At 35.0% G+C, this 27,679-nt stretch overlaps 1 protein-coding gene and 1 long non-coding RNA gene across 5 annotated transcripts in view; both read right to left on the bottom strand.

Annotated features, from left to right (window-relative positions):
* efr3bb (EFR3 homolog Bb (S. cerevisiae)) overlaps nucleotides 1-24,009 on the bottom strand; it is a 1,037,141-nt gene extending 1,013,132 nt beyond the window's left edge. Inside the window, exons 1-2 of one of the 4 annotated variants that reach the window (XR_015517767.1) lie at nucleotides 23,883-23,986; nucleotides 23,341-23,486 (exon numbers count right to left, since the gene is read on the bottom strand). Coding sequence is in view for 3 of the 4 variants with exons in the window: in XM_087297282.1 (XP_087153408.1) it covers nucleotides 19,699-19,777 (79 nt within the window). In the remaining variant the exon portion in view is untranslated. 4 annotated transcript variants of the gene reach the window in all.
* LOC147839443 (uncharacterized) overlaps nucleotides 1-27,679 on the bottom strand; it is an 837,962-nt gene that overhangs the window by 300,248 nt on the left and 510,035 nt on the right. The window lies entirely within an intron of this gene.

Here is a 27,679-nt window from a genome sequence, read left to right as displayed (position 1 = left end):
CAATATGCCCTTTTATGTCAACAGGATTTATGAATGTTACAAGCTGACGTTATTTCTTCTGAGCAACACCAAAGAATACTGAATGTTTGAGCTGTTCATTTGAATACAACTCAAGTGAAAGTGTCGTTATTCAATTAAATTTAAGAATTTCCCACATTTTTCATTATTTTTGACAATTCAGTTCAAAACCATGAACAAAATCCATTTCAAATTTATTTCAAGCTCTTTCAAGGACCTGTGTTTGTTTTCAAATACTTTCCAGGCCTTGAATCCATATGTCTGAAATGTTGGTACTTTTAAGTATACTTTCCAGAAGTGTAGGAACTACATTTATATTTTATTTTATATTAAATAATCAGTGGCTTAAAAATGGTATTTAAATGTAGAGCTGCGCAATATTGGAAAAAATACTTTGTTTTTCTGCGTTGTTGATTGCAATATGAATATCGTTTCACCAAAAAACTATTTTTGAGGGGTTTGGGTAGGAAATCCTAATTTTATATTGATTGGGATGGCTTGGTGTGGAGTGTATCTGCATAAAAAATTATAATATATGAATATATTTCATCATAAGCAACAAAGAAAACCATAGAACAAAGATAAAAATGAAATAAACAGTGTGTTATGGTTTTAAAAGTATTAAGATACAGAAAATCATTAGTAAAATGTAAAACAAAAAAGACATGATATATACTTTATTGTATAAATAATTAAACTAGGGTTGAGCGATAAAGCAAAAAAGCAATCTTGATAATGATTTTCCATATTAAACGATAATGATATACAGTAATCAACATTTGAAATGAATCAAACATTTCCTTATAGTTGATCAAAAACTTTTGAATAAGACCCATTCTTGTCTTAGGACATTTTTAAAAAACTTTTTTGATCCATTTTTTAATACACAAGTGTTAAGACCTATATATTATCAACCTGACACATTTTTGGCTTAAAAAACCTGTTGTTTATAATTTGCTCCTTGTATTTTGCTTTCTTGTCGATTTTCATGACAGTGTAGGGCAGGCAGTGGAAGGGCTTTCTTACCTTTTAAAAATGGCTGCTCTCTTTAAGTTACTCGCATGCTTTTTGGCTGGAAATATTTGATAATTTGCTAGTTGTTTTAGTAAGAATACAATTTTTATTGCTATTAATTTTTATTAAATAAAGGTATTCTTGACTGAAACAATGCATAATTACTTAATTAATTCTCAACAAATAATGTATCAAATTTGATACAGCAGGTATAAAGGGTGCTTTTTTCCTGAACAATCATGTCACATTTTTGTAATGTAATTTATATTATACCTATTACAAACACAGTATTTGGATGATATAATTAATCTAAGTAGTGACTGAAATGGCATCCTAAAATGCATTGTGGGTATTGTACAATAATTGCACCTTATAAAAGGTCAAGCTGCAATGTGCCTTTTTATGTTAGAAGGCATGAAACTGATAATTTTGTAACATGGAGAAACCCGACAGAAGACTAAAGCATTGCTTCAGCAATCACTTCAAGTTCAAACTTCTATGTACTGTGTAAGTGTAAAGTGCATCTTTGCCTGATCATTTTTTGGACTGAAACTGCTATAATGCCTACCACAAAGTGAATAATACAAGTCTATAGACTTGGAAATACTGCCCGAAATCGTCTCTGTTGTCAAAATGTCAAGGGCAAAATATTTTTTGTAATTAAAAAAACTTTGTTATGATCAAAAAGTTGCACAAACGCCTGTATTATGTATAAGGCCATTTTTTTATTTTTTATTTTGCTAGATGGTTTAATAAATGTCTCAGTACCAGAAAATTCAAATTTTCTGCCTATTTTGTTATATTTCAGGGTTAAAAAAGTACCTCAACAATGACTGAAGCCACACAAATTGGAGGGTCCGTTAATTAGCATAACATATTTTCGGCCAATAAATTTTCAGTGGCTGAAATTTCGGTACATCTCCAACATCGACACACTTTTAGATTGCTATTGATTCCTCTTAGATCAATATAGAGTAAAAAAGTCTAGAGCTTATCATCAGGGCCCGATTAAGAACGAACTGGGCCCTAGGGCTATAGCAAATTCAAGGGCCGCCCTTTTATTTTTTTTTTACCTACCACAAAAGTGTATATTTATATATATTTATATATATATATATATATATATATATATATATATATATATATATATATATATATATATATATATTTATATATATATATTTTTTTTTTGTTATTAATATTATTATCTATTTTTCCACCATTTGATTTATATTTAATTATTGTATATTTTTCTATGTTATTAAAATAGGCCTGCAAGTATAGAAAATTAAGTAATGACATAATATGAACTTTAAAGTTCAAACAGGCTGCAAAAATCAGCAAAACAAAAAACATTTGCAATATTTTCTAAATAATTTTTTTATAATAAATACTTTAAATAAGGGTTTACCTTTAAAAGGTTTCTTTAGAATTTAGCTGACCATAAATCTCTAATGATATAATATCTTTAAAATCCATGCTTCATATATCCAAAGTAGCTTACTGTGGTCTTCTGAGTTACAGGAGACTAGCATCTTTATTTGGTTTATTCATTTATTTATTTTTATTCATTTATTTATTTTTTGCATCAGATATATTGTCTGGTGAAAGTCAGCGCCAATATTTTATGGTTCCATATTATTACTGTCGTTTTCATAAAAGGGGCAAAGTAAACATTCATAAAAAGCTTGCTTTCTAACTGATTTAGACTAACTGTAACGCATAACCGAGTGTATTTACTTGAAATACAGTAGATACTCCGCAACGATGGAGGCCTGTGTAGGCTATTTGATTTGTTCGCACTGTCTTGGTTATATTGTGTGATAGAAAGATTGTGCAGGCGTGCGCCGGTTTGAGTCCAGCTGTAACCGGCCGAGACACACTTCAGTTATGAGTCCATTTAGTATGATTCCACCTATCCCACCTTCTGTAACTACATGTACAAGTGTATCGATGAGGACTGTTTGAATTTTACTTTTTGTTCTACGACAAGCTCGGTTAGCCTGTCTTCGACTGGACGGTTCTCGCAGTAGTGCCGAAATAATTGACTGTCCTGTGACATCTGATAAGCCCCAGTTTAGCACTGGCGTAACTGTTTATCAACAGCAGCGTACCGAAAAGAATACTTCACATTATCGACGAGAGAAAGCATAACTCAAAGAGGCGTTTCCAGCGTCATAGTGCAAATTATTTCTTCAGCCAATCAAGGGCCGCCTTCTTCCGTGGGCCCTTACGTTAATCCAGCCCTGCTAATCATTGTTATTGACATACATTTTATCACTATTCGATATAGTATCGTTTATCGGCCCAGCCCTAAATTAAACACAAGTAATCTTTGTTAATGTGACAAACTATAACATTTCTTGTTTCCAAATTGTTTAAATTCACTTGAGATCCTGCAATGTGACTATTGCAGATTCACACATTGCGATATCGACACTGAAACAATATATTGTGTAGCCCTATTAAAATGACAATAACGTCATTTATTGCGATACATTTTGTAGCAATACATTGTAGAACAAACACAAAATAGGTATCATCACAGGCCTAGAAATAATAAGACATAATTTGCACTATTAGCTTAACTCCCTCTTAAGGCTTTGTAGGTTTTCTGATAATGTGTTAAATGCTGAGAGCTGCTGCTGCTGCACTGCGCCGTGACTCTGTGCCCACATGAACAGACAGAGATGGCACCGCACTGACAGCCAGCTCTGCCACCCCCTCACAAACAGCTGTGTTTCACTCCTGTGACTCTCTCCCACTCATTAAATCTCCATCTAGCAGATAAGATGCAAGAGTGTTTAATGCAGAAAACTTCATTCTAACACTTTATAATTATTCATTGTCTCCTGATAAGCTGAAGCTGGATTGGTCTAGCAGATGCAGTGTTATCTGTCACACTATTAAAGTCAATGAAACACACCAGCTTTAACCTTATTTCTTGTAATGGGCATTGAACACATGCTTGGCTAGTCAAGGCTGAGGCTACTCTGTTTTCACTGAAACTAGATCGTAGTGATCTGCACTTGGCCAGATCAACGCTATATGCAAAACAACTCCGGCACGCTCTCTATAAGAAGATAAGTGGACATGAAACCACACAGTGACTTCTTTGACGTCAAATAAAAGCAATACACATGATTTATATGCTCAGATGCTCCCGTTAAACCTTTTCCTCACCAAGACAAACCACATGGGTAGGCCCAGACAAAACAAATTAAATTAACTGAATTTCATTTTATTAATTTCAGTAATAATATTAACTAATATGAGAATGTTTATATGATTTATTTACAATACAGTTTGTAAAGTCATATTTTCTGTCTATAAGTAGAAATAGATTATATGAGAGACTTGCTTTGTTTACCATTAGTGGATCTAATTGGATTTGCATTGTAAACATTAAATAAAAGTTTAAAAGGTATTTTTTTATTTCATAATTAAAGGTGCAGTAGGTGATCTGCCAAAATGCTAACCGCTTAGCGGTTATCTTTGGACGGAGAGGAGATTCAAAGCTGGCGATCGACATAGCAGCGTCAGCCAATCAATTTAGTCCGCAATCGTCTGAGCTGGGGTATTTGCATAAAGTAATTTGATTGGCTGACGCTTCCGTTGGCACATGAAAAGTTGAGAACTCCCCAACTTCTGCAGCAAGCAACGCAGCTGAAGCAGCGCTGACGGATCCACAATTCAGTTCTCTCTCTCTCTCATTCGCGCGCGCGTGCACACGCGTGCACGCACGCACAAACACACACACACACACACACACACACACACACACACATAGACAGACACACACACACACACACACACACACACACACACACACACACACACACACACACACACACACACACACACACACACACACACACACACACACACACACACATACACATACACACACATACATACATACGCGTGGTCGCTCGGGAGACGGGAGCAATATTGCTAGACAGTCTGCTCCCGTCCCTAATCAAACCCGTTACCGACCGCTCCCGTGATTTATTCGGAAATTTATTCCCACGCCGCAGAAATCTAGTCGGGTCCCGCGGCGCAGACCTGCAGACCTCTAACCCGGGGCACTGAAATATAATTGGCTAAACTGGCATTGGGCAGGTTAAAAGAACCAAATCAAAGACAGCCGTTCCAGCACGGAAAGCACATTTTTAAAGCAGAATGTCTGACTTCAGCGTTGTCTTGCAGATAAACAAGAATGTTCACTTGGCATGTTTCTTAAATATCTGCAAACATATGGTATTTTTTAGAAATAACAAGTCAAGATTTTCCTTAAAACAAACTAAATAATTTTAACTAAATAACTAAATTAACTAAATAATCCACTTGAAAAAACTCACTTAATTGTATTAGAAAAAGCCAAAAACTCCAAGTAAGGAAAGATTTTTTCAGTGTACCCCAGGACAGTCATGCAGTGTGAAAACAACTGCAAATCACGCGGTGTGAACTCAACATTAGTGTTCATCATCACTTCATGGAGTCGCTGGTGTTTCCTGTGTGGGAGTTTCCTGGCTTCATATATTTTCTATTTCACCTGCTGTCTGGCAAGTTTTTTTTTTCCACACTGACAAATGATGTGTTTCACATACTGCACAGCAGAACGCTACACTCACAGAACAAAATGGCACATTTATCAAGCAGTCATTCGTTTATAGAGTACCGGACAACAGGCTAGGCCAAAATATAACAAGAGTTTAGCCACAGATGGGAAAGTCTGAACTCTCTGTGTCCTCATCTTGTGCCAGAATGTGTGATGTTGACAGAACTGTCACCATTGATTAATCTGTGGTGTCAACAGGCCAAACAAACTGTGTCACGGGGGCAAAACTGTGGGGGAAATCAATGCATCCAAACACATTCTCTACAAACCACATAGAGAGGGAGAGAAAAGATGATGCCTATTAAAAACAGACAGAAGGAATGAGATTACAGAGGGAAGGAAGGAGACGGTCTAATGATGGTCACTCAAACAGCAGGAAGCATCTCCAACTGTTTCCTCCATCAGCGGACGGATGCAGCAGAAACAAATCTGCTCTGATACCACAGTGCTTTCAGCAAAAGTATACATGCACCATTCCTTTCAATTATAAAAAGCAAATAAACCTCATGTGCACATTCAGAATCATTAAATGCTTTTAGTCTTACACTTAGTGATATGGAATTTTCCAGCCTCATCTCACAAAGAAACATAACTGTTTTACGTTTTGTCAATAAATTCGTACAAATTTGACAATGAGTTCAGCTGTATAAAAACGTATGATTTTAAAAAGGAGGTGTGACACCCAACCCCGCCCCTAAATGCAACAATCATTGGGGCATAAGCAAACTGTAGTAAACTGTACAAATGAGTTCGTACAAATTCATATGAATTAGCCACTAAATTAAAAAGTTACAAATTGCAGTAAGATTGCAATTAAGTGGCTAATTCGTACAAATTTGACAATGAGCTCAGTTGTATGAAAACGTACGATTTTAAAAAGGAGGTGTTGCACCCGACCCCGCCCCTGAACACAACCGTCATTGGGGGATGAGCAAATCATACTAAATTGTACAAATGAGGACATACGAATTCATACGAATTACCCACTAAATCAAAAGGTTATGAATTGCGGTAAGAATTAGTTGGATTTTCTGGTGTGAACAGGACTCCCTGCGTAACTATCTTATGTTTTGTCACTTAAGTGGCTAATTCGTACAAATTTGACAATGAGTTTAGTTGTATGAAAACATACGATTTTAAAAAGGAGGCATCGGACCCAACCCCGCCCCTAAACGCAACCGTCATTGAGGGATGAGCAAATCAAACTAAATTGTACGAATGAGGACATATGAATTCATACAAATTATCCACTAAATCAAAAAGTTATGACTTGCGGTGAGAATTAGTTGAATTTTCTGGTGTGAACAGGACTCCCTGCGTAACTATCTTATTTTTTGTCACTTAAGTGGCTAATTTGTACAAATTTGACAATGAGTTTAGCTGTATGAAAATGTATGATTTTAAAAGGAGGCGTGGCACCCGACCCCGCCCCTAAACCCAACCTTTATTGGGGCATGAGCAAACTGTAGTAAATTGTACAAATGAGATCGTGCAAATTCATATGAATTAGCCATTAAATCAAAAAGTTACAAATTGCAGTAAGATTGCATTGGATTTTCTAGTGTGGACATGACTACCTGCATAACTATTTGATGTTTTGTCAATTAAGTGGCTAATTCGTACAAATTTGACAATGAGTTCAGCTATATGAAAATGTACGAATTTAAAAAGGAGGCGTGGCACCTAACCCCGCCCCTAAAGCCAACTGTCATTAGGGGATGAGCAAATCGTACTAAATTGTACGAAGGAGATTGTACAAATTCATTTAAATTAGTCACAAAATCTAAAAGTTATGACTTGTCGTGAAATCGAGTTGGATTTTTTTTTTAAAAAGCGGAGTTAACTCCTTTTTAATTAAAATACTTATGCACATGCAGTCTAAGTTGCCTGCAAATATCTGGAGAAGACATGCGCTGTAAGCGAACAGCAGAAAGTTTGCATTGTTAAAGTGTTGTTCAAACCATTTAAAGGCCTCACCTCAAGATATCACAGGCACGAAGAGAACAAAAACAATTAAACACATTCTCTTTCCCTCACACAAACTGCCAGTTATCAGCAACCAGTACTGCTGCACACAAAGCTTTTTTCAGGGCTTCAAGGCTGTATTCAGAAACCTCCTGCTTTCTCTCAGACATCTGCATAAATTCACAACCAGCACAGCATTCCCAGCTGAAACAGGGCCTTAATTATGAAGGGACGGTTCCTTGATTACAGTGCAAGAACATGTTCACTAGATTATAGGGATGTGTTCCAAATGCTTGACAACAGCCAACAACTATGTGCACTTCACAAAATTAACAAAAATCCAGAGATTTTAAATAGTATAATCAGTTCTTCTTTAACACTGCAACAGAATTGAAAAAAACTGTCCACTATATTTCTTCAGCTATAAAAAATTTTTTTTTTAAACTTGAAATCGCTAGCACTTTATTTTGTATCGATTAACTAGAAAGTAGGGTTGTCACGATATGGATTGCGATACCAATCACTAATGAAATTTTAAAAACGCCCATTTCCCACTAACATTTAAGTTCGGTTGAGCACATTCTTCAAACACAGCTGATTAGCCATTATGCTCACATGCTCAACAGAAATGACTGTGGTTGGCTGTGAAGGTCAAGGTCAAACTCACCGCTGTTTACGGAGTGTAACCACAGATACAGGTACACTGGAGTGTTTCAAAGTCACGTCGATCAGCTGGTTTGTCTATAAGCGGACATACGAGCAATCCGCTGATGAACACTGTCAAAAAGTCATGACAAAACATGTTTTTAGGTTACTTTAACCTAATTTAATAAGTTAATCAGGTTTCAACTGCATTTTTGAGACAGTCCTGACTGCAGCCCACAGCTATACATAGTGGATGACAGTCTACACCTCCCCCAACGCTAAACCCAACCGTAGCAGTAGCATGAGCGTTACCTTAGGCCCTGTTTACACTAGCACGTTTTAGTTTTAAAATGGCTTTTTAAAACTAGTGTCCACACTAACGTTTCTTAACAACTCTCGGTCCACACCACACCAATAAAAACACACATCACATGACCAGACACACACATTTTGGCATGCGCTGCAGCATAGATGAGAGCTGTGCTCGTGTGACTGTTCATCGAGAATCTACCGCTGGATCTAATCTCACTATTTTTGTTAAACGTGATATTTAATTCATCTTGTTGTCTATATCTAACGACATATTCCCTGATTTTGGTCTTTTGAATCTATTACTTGTTCTCAAGTAACGTGTTTTGGCCAAGCGCAAAGATAAGTTAATAATTAATGTAAGCACGTAGCCTACATTCTGTATATTGACTGATTGCTTGTCTTTATTTCTTTTAATGTATAAACTTATTGTACGTTATACTTTTATAATGGCCATTATTGATTATTAAAACTGATATTCAGAAAAAAAGAGGGTATGTTTGTATTTTCAACGAAAATGAAAGGAGTCAGTTGTTACAGGCTCCATTTAGTTTTAAATATGCATGAAGATGATGCTGCTCATATAAATATGCAGCACGATGCCTCAACATTTCTGCTGTCTGTTAAGTTGCTAATATCAAAATGAAAATAGGCAGTTCCTTAAATCATGTTTTTAATTTATTGTCAAGATAAAGAAACAACATAGCTAGGGTGATGCGAATGAGGTTATAAAGTACACTGATTCCTTTGAAGATTTACCCGTGTCCTCGGGAGTCTACTTCCCATATCAAACTTGCAAAGTCTAAACTTACAAGGAGAGGATGCAGGACTGAACTGTGTGTAGGCGACTTAATATTGAGGGTAAAGCCCCAATCAGATAGGCGAATGTCTGCAGCCCCGCCTCCGTTTTCAAACATCTCCGTTTTCCCCCATCCACACTAACACTGAACAGCAGTGTTTTAGAATTAAAACAGCTTTTCCAGCGTTTCCAAAATGTTGGGAAATGCTCTAGAAAACTGGTGTAGTGTGGACGGATGGCGTAAACGTAGCAAAACATATGCGTTTTAAAATTAAAACGTATTGGTGTAAACGGTGCCTTAGTGTGTGTTACTTACTATTCTAGTAAGTCATCTTGCTATAGACTGCAGCAAGGACATCTTGCCATTTTTTTAGCTTTTACTTAGTAGGTTTAGTCAGTCTGATTGAGGCAAGCTGAAATAACTAGAAAAGTTCATTCGATTCAACCAAAATAAAATTAAGAAAGCAAGATTTTTTTTAACAGTGTATTTAAGGACCGTTTGTATTCATCAAGAGTAAAGCATAAAGTGACACGACACTGCCTGTAAACTCACACCAAATGCTAATTTAGTAAAGGGAAGTGTGCTGTTTTGTGTGAACGTACAATACTACTGTCACTGGAAACATTAGAACCGTCTCTATATATCAATTTCACTAAAACATTTGTAGTCAGATCTTACAATTATATGGTTATTATATACATTATATACATCAACTGCAACAAACACGTATAAAACATACACAATCAGCGATGTGAAGAGCTCAGTGGGTCAGCATTAGGAGACGCTGCGCTGCCCTTCGGTGATGTTATATAACATACAGCTAGAGTCACAATCTTCTATTTTTACATGAGAGGGGAGAAGGGCCGCCTTAGCGGACGTCTCTAAAATAACACACAACCATACACCTCTACCTAAAGCCATCGGCTGCAAATGCATGTAATGATGGAAAATGATTAAAGAGAAATATCCATATTGCCATCTGATCAAATTTCCTGTCATTGCATATACAGTAATGAATCAGAATAGTATAATATTTAAACAATATTTTTTTATTGAGGTCTCTGATTTGTCCTTTAAAAATACATTTTTGTAACCTCGACAAAATATAGAACAGCACTATTAAAAGTGTTCAGAGACATTGTGTTTTTGATGCATCTACGTTTACAAGGTAGGACAGGTTAACTAGCTACTGTTGTTTCTTTGCAGCCTGTCAAATAAAATTTGATTATCATAAATGAATGACGCTTAGGGCAAATTATGCTAAGCTTAAAAATAAATTTAGACAAGACCTGTTTTAGCACCATTTTGCTACCAAAATATTTCTGAACAACCTCTTGCACAAAGGAGCATAACAGAGCATGTTTTGAATAAAGCTTGCAATAGCTGGGTTTCAATCCTAAAGCAAAGCAAATCTTTTCAAATTTTTGAAAGATATAAAATAAAATTCTCAAAATTTTATTCAGTTGTAGAATTGCTAAATTGCACATTGGCTAAAACAGTGGTTTACAAAGTGGGGGTCGTGGCATAACGACAGGGGGTTGCTTGGTGATTTTCAAAAGTCACATAAATTTAAATAAACTATTGGAATTACCATGTATTATCCATAACCCCAGAAGAAAAAAAAATAGTATTTAATAATTGCAAAAAAACAACATCATGCAAATAAAAAGACATCAACCTTTCAATTATTTTTGATAGGATCTGTGTGTTTACATTAGATTAACAACACAGCAATAGCATCAGCTGCAGCGAATTTTAATGCACCAGATTAAACTTTCTGACACCTTTATGCCAATCGAATACATTATAAATAAATGCAGGAACTGAGCATTGAGGACTATCTGTGTGTGATGATCTCTAAAATCAAACCAAGAATAGACTTGTGCTGAAAACATTGTGCCCACCAGTCTCTTTAGTTAAGGTTAATATTAAATTAAACAAATTAATAAATGACGATAAGATGATATGGTTGTTAGACTTGCACTTTTTTGTGTTGTCAATATGCTCAAGTTTACATGGACCAATTATTATGCAACGTTTGTATATTTTTAACCACCTCCGAGGAATGTTGGGCTCGCAAGTCACTGGCATTGTTATTTTAGGGGTCCCGGGTTGAGAAGTTTGGGAACCACTGGACTAAATAATATGGCTGTAATGTTTCCTACATCAGGATTTTTTTGCTAATAGTGTTAATGATATATATCCACATAATTTGTATTAACCCTTTTTCGCAAAACAACATCAAGTAAGCATAAACACAACTTCGCAATTTCAGAATTTTTTTTATATTTTAAACAAAATTTGCATTAACTCAGGCTGATGGAAAACAAGCTATAGACTGAAACTGATTCAATTTAGGTAGGTTTAGTTTCATTGTTATAATATTCGTAACCATTTCTTATTTTCATTTTAAATAACGCTACATTTCAAACATTACTCTCATGATTTGCCATTCTAATTAAAGTGAAAGTACAATTATTGTCTCACTATAACAGCCCTTAAATACGGAAATGCTGTCTTGACAGCTCTGCTTGAAACGCGATGGGCTCTTACGATCTTCATATGGTCAGATTTTGGCGATGCGTTTTTTATGGTGATCAAATTTTTCGTTCTGTTGTTGCAATAGCGGAGACAGCGGACTCAGCTTTTCATCATTTATTTAGGTAATGTCTTTTTCCAGAATTCTGTAATAACTTGCCGTGTACCAGGTTTGGAAACACTGGTGTTAGCTTCCGAGGAGATAGTAGCATTATCGTCAGTCTGGTTGTAACTTTCTGTCTCTTGACTCGCTTGATTTTTTTGTGTTTCATTGAGGCATATCGATCGATTGCTTCAAGTTGCATCTATACTCATACAAAGTGTGCTGCAAGTAAGAGAAGATAATGAGCTCTGTTAAATTATAATTGAATCTCAAAGCATGCACCTTCTGATAAATGCGAACGTTCTTTAAGCCACCATTTCAGATCCTCTAAATAAATACAATTAATGTCACATCTGAGCTGTCACAGTTTTTGTAAGGTACGTCATATGATACCAGCTTTTGTATATTGGGATAATAATTTTGTATGATTATTTTTTATTTAATTAGGGCGGCTCAGTGGATTGCTCACAGCAAGAAGTTCGGTGGTTCGAGCCCCGGCTGGATGAGTTGGCTGTTTTGTGTGAAGTTTGCATGTTCTCCCTGTGTTTGCGTGGGTTTCCTCTGGGTGCTCAGGTTTCCTCTACAGTCCAAATACATGCGCAGTAGGTGAATTAGGGTAAGCTAACTTGTCCATGGTGTATGTGTGTATTTCCTGGTCCTCCAGGCTGAGCGTTAAGCATTGGGTCAAGACCCACTTTGTAAAATGAGGTTACGAAACACCCATATGGTGTGACTAAATATCAACTTTGATATAAATGGCCCTGGGAGTAAGTATTTGGTTTTAATAAACTGTTGTTATTACAATTTAAGCAAATCCCTAAAAGTAAACAATCATTTAACATTAATGATGATGTATTATGGTTAAAAATGGCTGTTACCAATGTAAAAAAAAGATGAAAATGATGGAAATAAGTCAGTATGCACACATCCCAAAGACATATAATTTAACCAGGTGTTACGTTCTACATTCATACATTAAAAACCATTCATTCATTCTGTTCTACATTCAATAGGTGAATTCTGTAGAGTAGTCCACTTTGTTTTTTACAATTATTATAGATGTTTTCAGGCTGTAAAACTCCTCACTACACACTTTACACACTTTTCTAAGACAGCCATTAACATTTTCACACTTTTTGTGCGATGGTTAGCATCTTCCTCTGCCTTTTGGGTGCTACTGCAGGTGCCTTTGACGGTGCAGAAGATTTCATCGACATGTTGGGGTTTGTTGGGGCGAAAAATTGCAAACAGTACAGCACTTCAGAGTCACACTGCTAGTGATCGAAAATGTATGTAAATTTGGCAAGCAAACGCATTCTGTACTGTACAGGAGACACAGCATGGAGGAGATTAATTAACAGTGGTCTACAGCCAATCAAGACAGAACACAATGCGCTGTAGAAAAAAAGCATGGCAAATTGCACTGAAATCTGTGAAACTGCAAAAGATGAACAGCGTTAAAGAAAGGGACCACGATATATGAAGATTAAAATGTTTTGACCTACACTGTCTTCTTTAGGTCAAACAAGTAATGCAAAATTGTGGTGAAATTGTGGAAGGTTTATCATTTTCAGCACACCACATCTGAAACTAATGGCTATCCTAATTAGACAGTCAAACAATAAGGTGAGAAAAACAATACACACAAAAAATATTTGCCAAAAAAATTGATCTTATATCTGTAAACAAGTCTTTGTACTGTCAAAATGCTGTTTAAATCTTAATAAACATGACAAAAAAAATGCCCATGGACTTTCATAAGAGTCTAAATAGTGTCCTGTAATGAGAAATGCCATTTAAAAAAAAAAAAAGCTTTTAAACTGAAACTAAAGAACTGAGGTTAAAATCAAAGCTTAAAGAACTGATTGACAGCAACAGTCTTATCTATGATAGCACTGATCAGCTCTACTGTGACCTGACTAAGAGGTCAACTGTGTCCTCACATCTTTAAATCGATAAACATCCATTGGAAACCCGATCTGTTAACACCACATCTCAGTTAACCGCACTTAAGGGTCATCAAACGTACACAATGTACCGTAGTACAAAAGACAGCTCAGACCAGCTCCCGTAAATGTACACGCACTTACAAAACTTTGCCCTTCTTAAGAAGCCCATCATCACCATTGAGATCAATCAAACAAACCTACCAAAAATCAATCTCATCACAGCGTCTGATTAGCAGATCCACCACACACACACATTAGCGTTTATAGTGACTTCTTGAGTGCTGGAAAGAGAAGTCATGCATGAGTGCTCAAGGAATGCAGTTAGGGAAGATTCCGGTTTCCTTTCATTACGCACAAACCTCCACAAACCACACACACACACACACACACACACACACAAGCTTGAAGTGCTTACCATACATTGCTCTGGATGTCAGTGAAGCTGCTCTCTCTTCTCAGTCCTCTCCTGAAGGGTCTCAGATGAGAGATTTTTAGAGACACTCTACAAGCTCACACACATGCGGTTTGCTGCTCTGAAGGCTGAAAGTGATGCGATACAAAACGGGAGCAAATCGCACATGTTAATGGGCAGCGATGGGGAAGCTATGATCCTGCTGGGATGACCTTGGTTATTGCGCCAGTCTGCGCGTCCAGGTCTCAAAAGAATAATGCTCATTTTGAACGCACGAGTGTCCACCTTCTGCTTGCCAATCAACACTCTAAGAGGGAGGAGCATGAGAGGGAGAGCGAGAGAGAGAGAGAGAGAGCAACAGAAAGAGAGAGCAAGAGCACCAGAGGCAGAAAGAGAGAGAGAGAAAGAGAGAGAGAGAGAGAGAGAGAGAGAGAGAGAGAGAGAGAGAGAGGCATGTGCTCGTTCATTCTCGGCAGAAGTTCCTCCCAGATTCGTAACAATTCTCAGGATATGCCTTCAATTTATATTATGCTGAATTAAATGTCTTTGTTTTGGTCTGTGTAACTCCGCCCACTGCCAGTTTACCCAATAATATTTTGACCTTGGTGGAAAACACAGTTTATTAGTATCAGTCAAGGCTGCCTCAAAGTATGCAGGCACAGACAAAAATGACTTGAGGTGCTTTTTATTTTGCAAACAGCGTATCCTCAAGCATAACTGTGAACTACTGATGGCCAATCTGGCAACCCAAATATGCATTATTTCAAAGGGGCTGGATGTAAAAATCATTCATTAATTTTTCTTCAGCTTAGTCCATTATTTATCAGGGGTCGCAAAAGTGGAATAAACCACCAACCATTCCGGCATATGTTTTACACAGCGGATGATCTTCCAGTGCAACTCAGTATTGGGAAACACTCATAAACTCATTCACACACACTCTACTCATGCACTACGGCCAATTTAGTTAATCTAATTCACCTATAGCACGTCTTTGGACTGTGGGGGAAACTAGAACATCCAGAGGAAACCCACGAGAACACGAGGAGGACATGCAAATTTCACACAGAAACACCAACTGGCACAGCCAGGACTCAAACCAGCAACCTTATTGCTGTGAGGCGACAGTGCTAACCACTGAGCCACCATCCCACCCGGAAGTCCTACATACCACACCCTAAAATCACACACTACCACCAGTAAATTCTGAAATGACCTTATGTCCTCCTGAGTAAACGTTAGCATAAAAATAGGGCTTTAGAACAGTATGTTAGCAGCATGCTATTTCAAACACAGACTTTCTCTCTCGTAATGCATGCCTTTCCTCATGCACTCCTACACTCTCCTTCTCTCACATGCCATGCGTGTGCTGGGACAAACCCAGTATACACGAATAGCACAGATAATGTGGGCTTTCACATATGCTGAAAATCCTGCAGACAGTGGCACTAATCTACATTGCATTAGACTGAAATACTAAGATTAGATTAGATTCAACTTCATTGTCGTTACACATGTACAAGTACAAGCTAACGAAATGCAGTTTAAGTCTAACCAGCAGTGCACTAGCAGCAAGTGCAGGATACAGGTATAAGTTATAAAGTGCAATTATAGAAAAACTATGGTCATATTTACAGATGGATGTACTATGAACATAATACACAGGTTGTATTAGCTATGAACAGAGATTTACAATGAATGAATATATGTACAGGTTGCTATTAATAATCAGAAGTGTGCAGATAGATAAACAATTACAAATGTATATGTACAGTGGGTGTGTACATAATTACAAATGTCCATGTGCAGTAGCTATGCACAGTTCAAATAAATGAATCAGTGCAATGTAGTGCAATGAATATAAGCAAAATATTAATACTATTAGATATGAAATACTAATCATGATCAACTGACACCAGAGTGGAGCATAATTACTGATAATGCGTTAAACTCAACTCTGTTGTCAGTTGATTGAATCCAAGTACATTTTTGAGGAACGCAGTAATGTAACGAATGACATTTTATGCATGTAATTTGATTAGTTAGTAAAGTGTAATTGTGTTACTTGCGTTACAAATATAATATTTAGGAGAAAGTATAATATTTTGAATTTACAAATGCTTCTTTTAAATCATGTTTTCTGCTGCAGCGTCAGTTAATAAGCATGTGCTTTTAAATTGCTAGGGAATTTCAACTTTTAGCTTTCAACAGCTTTTAACTCGACCAGCAACTTGTTTAAGCACTTGAACAGAAAGCATTATATGACAATACTCGCGACCAAGGAGGACATCGGTGCCCAGAAACACAGTGGCCCAACTCAGCCTAAACAGGCTAAATTGGATTATTGTGCAGGATCAGGAGTAAAGGTATCTTCTGAATGTAAAGAGAAGCGTAGCTGCTAATAGGGCCGCTTACATTTTGCGTATGATGTAATTAGTAATGTAATCAGATTACAATTTTCGAGTAGTGATCAGTAATTTGTAATCAGTAACTATACACTATGCACTCATGCACTATGTACTTATGCACTTACACACTCAACAGGATAGTATATGTATGTAGTGTTGTCCCAAATGGAGCACTATTGTTTTTTTACTAAGAGGAAATTCAAACCATTTCTCTGATGACGTTTGACGGTTGCCAAATCAGTGAAATAAATGAGTAAACTTTCAAATAATACCTGCCGTGAGTATAACCGCATTCACTATCGCTATCGCTATTCACTATTGCTTTCACCATCCAAAACAAATAAAGTTATCGAACATGTGCGCCCGATAGGTCCGCCCCTTCCGCTACGCAAGTAAACCTGCGGTCGTTGAGTGCTTGAACTGTCCATCATTCCACACTTAATTTTAGCGGCTCAATGAGTGCATCATCAGGGTAATTAAAGTGCACTTATTATTTTTAGAGTTTTCGGTGTGAACGCACTACTTGCCCTATTTATACTACAAAAGGGCGTAGAATAGTGCATAAGTATGCGATTTGGGAAACATCTAATGAGTTAAAACAATGCTAAATGAAGGGTTATGTCAAAATCCATTCAACATTTACACTCAAAAATTATGTTTGCTGGTGGTTTACATTTAAAATAAGCTGACACATTTCTTGAGATTGGGGGTGGGGGGGGTCAACTTAATTGTTTTATGTTCCATCCACTTCAACATGCAAAAAGTAATTATTAACTTCTTACATGCTGTCCCAACACAAATCAATTGTGTGGAACCCAGCATTTTTATAGTGTAGAATAAGTAATAATGACAGGACTAATAAACACTAATCCAGTCTATATTCTAAACTTTTTAAAGCTAAAGTCGAAATTGAGCCAATAAATAATTTAAGTAATATTTTATGAAGTAAAAAAAAGAAGAAAAAAGAAAAAAGGCTGTTGAACCACATTATATTTTTTTCAGTATGTTTAACAATGTACTACATATGCCACATTATTATATAAATAACTTTACACATAAATAAACAAGTCAAAGTACAAAAGAGATTTCTCAGTAGCAGTAGGGTGTCATAGTTGGGTAAACTTAGAGCGCAGTGAATCACATTTTTAAAAATCTAAATATTAAAAACTTTTAAGGATTTACGATTATGATGGCCATTAAACATGCCAAAACAATGTTGTGAAAAGGGTCTAATAGGATTTATTTTTAAAGCAAATAAGACATTTGCATTAGCTGACAATATTCATTAAGGGTGTAACGAACCACGGTTAATCCGTGATTTGTAAGGATCACAACTCACGTTTCAGAACACACTTGATCTGCGGATTATTACTTTTTTTTTACTTGTAGATTAATCTCAAATTTATACGGATCACAGAGAGGTCGCCTATCACATCATTCAAATCACATATATGAAAGCATTTAGGCTTTCCTATGAAATATAATGCTAACAGAAGAAGTTGTGGTAAGTGATTTAGGATGTGGTGGGTTTCTTAGGTTATTAAAGGTGTTTTCTGTCATTGTTTATTTAGCCTGAATAAATGCATTCAGTATAAGCTGCATGATTAATCGTTAAAAGTTCGGGATCTCAACACAAACGCAACATAAATCATAAATGATGGTGATTTGCATATGCTTATTAAACCTTCGAATCGTTGCATTCACATCTGTGTTTGAAAAACGCAAAAATCAAGAAAGAGATTCAGTCTTTAGTTTACAAACAGTCAATTAACACAGCAGTACTGGGATAACAGTTTATAGTTTCCATAAGAATACTTATGTTTATTTTAAAGACTAAAATAAATCATCATCATATGCATTTAACGACGTTCAAAAATGAAAGTTGTAGGGAGCTATTGCATTATTTAACCAATAGGTGGCGACAAGCAGCAATCAAAAATATGCCACTGAATAATTCTTCAAAAATGATCAAGCAATGAAACGTGAAGTTGTATGCGTGAATAACTGAATCAATTATTGAAAATGAGACAATATAAATATGGGTTGTACATTTTATAATGTCAGGTTTCTACATTTAGCGTTATCAGCAACAGTAGTAGTAGCATTGACCTTTTCATAGTACTGAACATTTTACAGTTTATTTTTATTCAACTGATTATTTCTTCATTTTATTTTTAATAAAATGACAGGCTCTAAGTTCTGTTTGTTAAAACAAAAGTGTCTTGCAGTGCTGTTTTTTTAATAAATGGAAAGCAAATTACATTTGTCTCCTCCACTTTTTGGCTAATCCAAAAAATGTTGTGACTAAAAGAAACATAATATGATCCAAACCATGAGATTTTTGATCTGTTACACCAATTATATTCATAAATAAAGCTAAAGCAATCATAACTATTGACATTTTCAGCACAGCTCAAATCCAAAATACAACATCAGGATAATCATCAGATTTCTGAAGAGATCAGTCCACTAACAGCCGAGTGACATTTACACAGGCTAATTAGCAACAAAATTTGCTTAATTAAAACCAACCAGAGCACAGATGCCAAGTGTCAGTCACAGATGGTTGTTTCCATGACGACACAATTAATAACAGCATCTAGGTACCTCTGCATTGTCATCATTTCCAATAAATAATATTGCGATTGAGTTAGTAACAGATCACAGAACAGCGTAGAAACACCCTGCCAACCACAAACAACTCTATAGCGATGGCATAGAGTTCTTCATTAGACAGACAACACTTTAAACTAGACTTCTTCATATGCACAAAATAAGATTCAACTGGAATGTGCATCTCCTGCAAATACGCTTAAATATGCTTAAAATGCTAGAATGACACCACTTTAGAGTAAACACAATGGCATTCAACAGAGAAGAATACATCAGTATCCTGGCAGAGATAGGACCTCTTACCACGGCTTGGGCGGTGGTCCAGCAGAGTACGACAGTCCAGTGCCAACCTCCGGGTGGCAACAGGTTCAGGGACAGCCATGGGTATAAGAATAATCAGCTCCTACACTCACAAAACTACTCTTAAGAGTCACAAAAATGAAGTACTCCAACAGATGTATAAAAAAAACAAATAAAAAAATGAAAGTGCAGCCTGCTCTCTTGCAATAATCCTCTAATGTTATCAAATCCACTCCAATATCGAAAGCAGAATCAACCAAATTAGAAAACCTTTAAACCACGAATAGAGAAATAATATCATTAAATCCTTCAGAGCTTTCAATTTCTCTAAAAACAAACAAGCAAGGGAGAAAAAGAACTTAATCCCCAGTAAAACGCCAACAGATCTTGTTCACTGTCAGATTGGAGAACTTTCTTCATCAAGTTATTTCAGAAGAACTACATCCCTTCAGCTTTGGGCAGATTCCTGTGGCTATTCTCTAGCTTGCCCCCCGTCACTGACAGCGTCTCCCTGGTCCGGCAAACTCCCACACTCTCTTTCTCTCTGGAGTTTACTGAAACAATGATGGAGGAGGAATAGTGGAACTCATTGTGTCAGTGAGATGTTTATTAATGAGTGTGTGTAAGAGAGAGAGAGAGATGCAAACCGGCCAAATTTAGGGGCTGTCCATACAAACAAGACTCTTAAGTCGGCTCAAAAGGAATCCAAGCATGCAGAATACTGGAGGGGGGATTTTTTGCACAGCAGTCATTTATTAATGCTTTCAGAGTCTGCTTTCAGAGTCTACAAAGACATTAGATGTATTCATATGTATGCTTACATTAGATGTAAAAAGATGTTTGCTGCAATATGACAAAAACAGTGATAGATCTTTTCCTCCATATTTCCATAATTTCTTCTTTGGACCAGTAGTGGAGCAATGACAAAGTAAGCATGTAAATAAAAATATAGATAAACCTAATAAAATCATTACTCCTCTAAAAGCAGTTTTGGGGAAAAGTTACTTTTGAAAGTATACTGCATTACAATATTGAGTTACTTCCCAAAAAAGTAACTACTTAACATTCCTTTTTTTGTAAACTTTATTTATTGAACACAAGTGAATAGCATTCGTTATAAACAAAATTTAATCTTTTTCCCCCTCTTAAACACTTATAACTTACCTTTATAACTTATCACTTATAAACATTTAACCCCAAACCACGTCCACCCATCCAACCCATACTGTACATTCACATAGCCAGTCTCCTTGTTATAAAAAACATACAGTTAAAGTCAGAATTATTAGCCCCCCCTTTAATTTTTATTTTTTTCGCAGTAAATTTTCACAGCATGTCTGATAATAGTTTTCCTTCTGGAGAAAGTCATATTTGTTTTATTTTGGCAAGAATACAAGCAGTTTCAAAATTTTAAAAAGCCATTTTAAGGTCAAAATTATTTGCCTCCTTAAGCTATATTTGTTCGATAGAACAAACCATCATTATACAATGACTTGCCTATTGCCTAATTACCCTAACCTGTCTAATTAACCTAGTTAAGCCCTTAAATGTGACTTTAAGCTGTATAAAAGTGTCTGACATAAGTGAAGTCATCTTTCGTTACTGTACTGTTGTTAAATAGAAAACATTTTACAAGGAACTTTTGTTGTAAATCTTGCACCTTATTCTTGAAGGAAATAATGACTAAATTTTAATATTAATTAGGCTGTTGTTGTTATCCATGAATTATCAAATGTGCTTTTTACAAGTGAGGCTAGAAAAATCATCAAGCTCTACATTATTATTATTATATTTTAATTGTTCTGTATTAAAATGGCCAAATTCTGACTGAGGAAAGTTGAATGTGCTGCCCAGGGGTGCATTTTCAATGGTTAACCAACTAAGGTCGCAAGTTCTGTAGTAACAAACAGTTCATTTGACGTTTCCCAAATCGTTCCAACGAACATTCGCAAACTGTATCACAAACATCTATGCTCGCAACTAAACCTCTGGAGCTGTAGTTAGAAACATAGTTCCTGACTGTGTTCTATTGTCAGTTATCCCCCCTATGCCCTAATCATTTAGAACACTCTAACATTTAAACTTGGAATGATTTTTTTTTAAATAAAGCATTAAAGTCATCTTTCTTAGATGTAATTTCCTTATCAAAGCATTTTTAAAGTTCAGTTTTAGTGATCTTCATGTTTAAAATTGTGCTCAATTCGCAGTGCACTTTGAACACATTGGTGTCATTTTAAACACAGCCGTGGCTCATGAGGAAAGCTATAGGGGACGTGTTATTTAAAAGCGGAATTTATGTTACGTCTCCAAAGCTTGTGAAAACAAAAAACATAAGTTAATGCTTTTAATTTATAGAAGGTTATTTATTAAGTATCTGTACTGTATGGGACATGGGCCAAATAAATAAACAATATTCTACTTATTAATAATAATAGTAATAATAAAAATACTAATAATCATCATCATTATCATCATTAATATTTTAATATTATTATTAAAGTAGGATCTTTTTCATTTCCTTAAAAAATAATAAATATTTAATTTTAATTTCTTAATAAATAGCCTCATTATATTGCCTTCCATTTAATAGATGTACTTTCTTTCCCTTTTTAATTTATTTTGTAGTAATTTATTTGTTTGTTTAATCTAATACTATTTTAAACTGTTTAATTGTAAATATTTACTTTCAACATTGACAATGTATTTAAACATTTGATTGTGATAATTGGTTGTAATTTTCTGTACACTTATTACACTTGTTTCCATTTTTCTTTTCCTCTTATATTATTATTATTTTTTTCTCTTTTTTTATTTTATATATATATATATATATATATATATATATATATATATATATATATATATATATATATATATATATATACACACACACACACACACACACACACACACACACTTCTCTTTTGTTAAAAAAACAAAAAACAAAGATAATGATATGTAACTATTTGTACTGATATAGCGTTTTTTTTTCACAATAAACAATTTAAATATAAAATAAGTGTTTTTTCTTCATATGACTTTATTTTAAATCTTTAGGAAATATTCTGGCACATTAAAAAGTGTGGTTATGATGACCATCCGACAAGCTAATCCAACTAAAAGTAGTGCTTGAAATGTCACTAAATGCAGTGCATAATCATCATAATCATCATTATTAGAAAATAAAGCATTTAACTGCAAAAGATCCAATTTGAGAAAAAAGAACCAGCCCTTTCACCAGGCTGGCTATGGGCCTGCTACTATCACATTAAGGTAAAGTTGGTTTTATATTTGCACATTCAGACAATCTCCTTACAGTTTAGAAAAGTATTCTTTGCCAATTCTAAAAAAAAAAACCATATTAGCAGCCACTTATTATCAAAGTACACTGTTATTTACAGTCAATTTAATCGGGCTAATGTTTTTTTGGAGTCATACTTACATGCAAAATAGTGTTAAACAATATAGGGAACGGAAACGCCACAAGTTATCGCTGAACGACGAATACAAAACAAACTTCACCTCAATAAACACCACAGACTATTTTGATAGGGTTTGTTTAGCTAATTATATACATTTGAGACATCCATTTGCATGTACTAAAACCCTGTATATGAAGTAGTGTAGATTTCTTGCAGTTCTTACCTGTCATGATGACTTCCAACGCCAGATGTCGCACTCAACCGGCTACTGAGCGTCCAGCGGTCCAAAGCCGGACTTCACGCCACACGAGCACCCTCTTTTCCGTTCTCTCGCTGTAGGAAAGCCGCAGGATCGAGTGGGGCCTACCGCTGAATCGCACAGACGAGATTCAAAACATACACCGCTCAAGTTGAGCATTGGTTTTATTTTTAGTGGTACAGTAAACACAATGTTTTTGTCTCATGGTATTGGTAAAGATTGTGGAAATAATGTTAATTTCTTCTTTCTAGTCAGTCGAGTTACTGTGAGCGATTTCTAACAAAACGCTAATTAAAACAACCACATTTTAACGACACTCTTTATTTACATTCGGGCACAAACCGTTTTCATAATCTACAAATAACTGGAAGAGCATTTTAAGAAGTTACTGGTCCTAACAGGGTGTGTTATAGTCAGTTATTGCTAAAAATAGTTTGAGCGTGCTCGTTTGGCATATTAACACTTTCAGAACTGTACAAATTTCATGTTGTATTTTATTTTCTCACCGCTTGTTTTCAGCCTCATAGTCTGGTTGAACGTAAACCTCCTCTCATGTTCCCTCAGCGAGCCAAAATAAACATGATAACTGACTCGCTCATGTTCACTGAATGACGGTCCTCCAGTCTCTCTCTCTCTCTCTCTCTCTCTCTCTCTCTCTCTCTCTCTCTCTCACACACACACAGAAAGAGACAAAAACACACTTCCTCAGACTGAAAGCTGCACTATTACAGGAAAACTGAAGGTATTTACAGATTAAATAGTCTTTTTTAAATCGTTTTCAATAATAAACACACAATTCCTACACAATACAAGACAGTGATAGTAATAATCATAATAACTTAACAGATCAGCTTAAATAATATTATAAACACATTAAAAAACAGGAAACAGGAAAAGAAATGTAAGAAACATACATTAATAATATACGTGACCTATTTTATTTGAGTTCATGTATATTTTTTTCTCTTTCTCTCATTTCTTAATTCTATCTACACTTTTCTGTCGACTCAGATAATGGTTTATCAGTGCTCAGAGTCAGCATAATTGAGAACCCCCCATTTTAAAAATGAATATTGGTGCATTTGAACAAAACAGATTTATGAAACAGAAACATTTCAACATCTTACCAAACATCTTAAGAAATAGAAAGATAATAGAATTAAACTAATGCAAAATTTTGCAAAAAAAAAAAAAAAAAATTACAACCTTCAAAATAAATTCAACTAAATTGTGTTTCTCTTGATTTTTCCTCTTGTTAAAATTAGTTTTTAATATTTTCTATAACATATAAATTTGGCTGTACTAGTTTTTGGACCTTTATTGTTAGTTATTTTGTTAGATAAGCTCCAGATTTGGCTTCAGTAATTTTATGCACTCGTATAATATTGTTTAGCTTCCTATTAAAAATATGAATTTAAAGGATAAATTTGTGAGGGGTGTTAGATTCTGTGTATTGTGTAGACCAATAATATATATATTGTATTTGTATCATTATTATTATATAAACATAATTATTTATTATTTATATAATTATATATTTTCCCAGAGATGGGTTGCGGCTAGAGGGGCATCCGCTGCGTAAAAAACTTGCTGGATAAGTTGGCGGTTCATTCCGCTGTGGCGACCCCGCGACTAAGCCGACAAGAAAATGAATGAATGAATGAATAATATATATATATATATATATATATATATATATATATATATATATATATATTATTATTATTATTATTATTATTATTATTATTATTATTATTATTATTATTATTTAACAGAGCAAGGGATGGGCATTAGAAAGCACTGGATGCAGCTCAGATTGCACTACATCAGTTCTGCATCCAGACCCCACTCTGTATAACAGTTTTACCCTAATAGTAACAAACAATATCTTGTAGTTGAAAGGGGTTGAAAGAAGCAGTGTAATTACTTATAGGAAGATTTAACATTTTGCAAAAGATTTTTGTGTTTTCACACTGAAAGAATGTGTGAATCAGGGTTTCACCTTTTTTAAGACAAGGGTTTAATCAGTTTTACAAAATGAGCATGAGCTATCAACCTCCATATACTTTACCAGTACTATTCACTGGATGTCTTTTATAAAGAATTTTACAATGAACCTCTTTTGGTTTTATTGGAAATGCAGTACTTATGAGGTAATAACCAAGCTTTTTCTAGTCTATTAAGTCAATGGCGGATGTCCAAACATTAAATATGTCATGCATTGTGTAAGCACATACATAAATGTGGTGGTAAGATAAAAAAAAAAAAAACCTCCCTTTTATATATGTATTTTTTCCCAATTTGTTTAACGGAGAGAAGATTTTTTTCAACACATTTCTAAACATAATAACTCATTTCTAATAACTGATTCATTTGATCTTTGCCATGACAGGGTCTCTGCAAGTTTCACCGAGACTTTTAAAGACATTTTTAAGCCCATTATGAATTAAATTTTAGACTCATAATGTGCTAAAGGCTAAGAAATTTTTCAAATGACCCAGATAAAAAAGATTTTTATTTAACCTATCAAAAAATTATTGATATTTGATATTAACTATAATTATAAATATTTAATATATATTTTTAAAAAGTTTAAAAACTATAATAAACTACATCTATGGACAACAATCCGTCCAGGTCGGTGTCATCAGCTGTAAATACATGGAGAACTTTTAAACAAATGTTATTGTAAGGTAAATAATTAAACCATTATGATAAACAGAATTAAAAATCACTTTTTCAAATAAAAAGTTTAAAGTTTTATTGTGATAGTTTGTTGGTGATTGTATGGGTTTTGGCCAGATTGGGTAGCAATATATGAACACAGGAAGAATTCAGACCTATTTAAAAAAAATTAAGACCTACAACACAATATTTCAGTAAATTTAGGACTTTTTAAGGCCTAAAATTTAAATTTTGAAATTTAAGACATTTTAAGACCTGGCAGAAAGACTGCATGATGACAGTAAATAATATTTGACTTAGATATTTTTAAGACACTTCTATACAGCTTAAAGTGACGTTTAAAGACTTAAGTTAACTAGGCATGTTAGGGTCATTGGGCAAGTAATTGTATAACGATGGTTTGTTCTGTAGACTTTCGAAAAAAAAAAAAAAACCTTAAAGGGGCTTTAAAAAAATAAAAACTGCTTTAATTCTAGCCAAATAACACACAAAAAAAGACTCTCCAGAAGAAAAAATATTATCATATATACTGTGAAAAATTCCTCTGTTGCTCTGTTAAACATCAATTGGGGGAAATATTTAAAAAACAAAAAACAAAGGGGCTAATAATTCTGACTTCATCTGTGTGTGTATATACATGCATACATATATATATATATATATATATATATATATATATATATATATATATACACACACACACGTTTGTTTTTGTGAAAAGTGGGGACATTACATAGGTTTGTATTCATTTTATATGGTACAAATAGTAAATTGTATTGCCCTCACCCCACCCCACCCCTAAACCCAACCATCACAGGAGACTGTGTGCAGCTTTACTTCCTGATTAAACTCATTCTGTTCGATTTAAGCATTTTGAGAAACAAGGACGTCACCAATGTCCTTATATTTCACCTCCTTTTTGTAATACCTGTGTCATACCTACGTCATTATACGGATTTGTGTCCTAATATGTCACAAAAACACGTACACACACACACTTCATTCCCTGATTCCTCAAGTCCCTCTCATATAAACATGACATAACCAATCAGTAGACTACCAAGTATGGATGGGGGCACAATAAATGCATATGTCCAATGAGCGTGAATGGTCACATCATGTGTTTTGGGCAGTATAGTGTGGACAGAGAAAACACCAATCAGGATGCAGAGTGTTTTCCGTCTAAAATGGCATTTTAGATTTAAAATGTACTTCTTTGTTAAATTTACAAACGTAATTTTTTGATCTTGAATAAGCAACCAGACTTAGAAGAAAGAAGAAACACTTTTTTTCTTAATGTGACTTTATTTCAAACTTTAGTACAAAATTCATCATTGTCATCAGTTGTGAGGCTTGTCGCCCCAGACTAATGTCAGTTTTTGTCCGTGTTCAGCTCAGCACCACCTTCAAGATGGGCAGTTTCCAGTGGCACCACGTGGAGGAACGGACATCGCCACCTATATATACAGGGTTTGGATTATCACTCACCATGAACTACAACTACACACTAAATCACTAGTCAATAAATGATGTCCTCCAACCATAAATCATATACCATTAGCAAAACATTAGACTAGAGAAGGTTGTATATGAGGACAATATTAAAGCAAATACTAAA

The sequence above is a fragment of the Danio rerio genome, chromosome 20, assembly GCF_052040795.2.
Source record: "Danio rerio strain M-AB ecotype USA chromosome 20, GRCz13ab, whole genome shotgun sequence".
Classification (NCBI taxonomy): Eukaryota; Metazoa; Chordata; class Actinopteri; order Cypriniformes; family Danionidae; genus Danio; species Danio rerio.
Note: the sequence above shows the minus strand (reverse complement) of the source record. Positions and strands in the feature narration are given on the sequence as shown.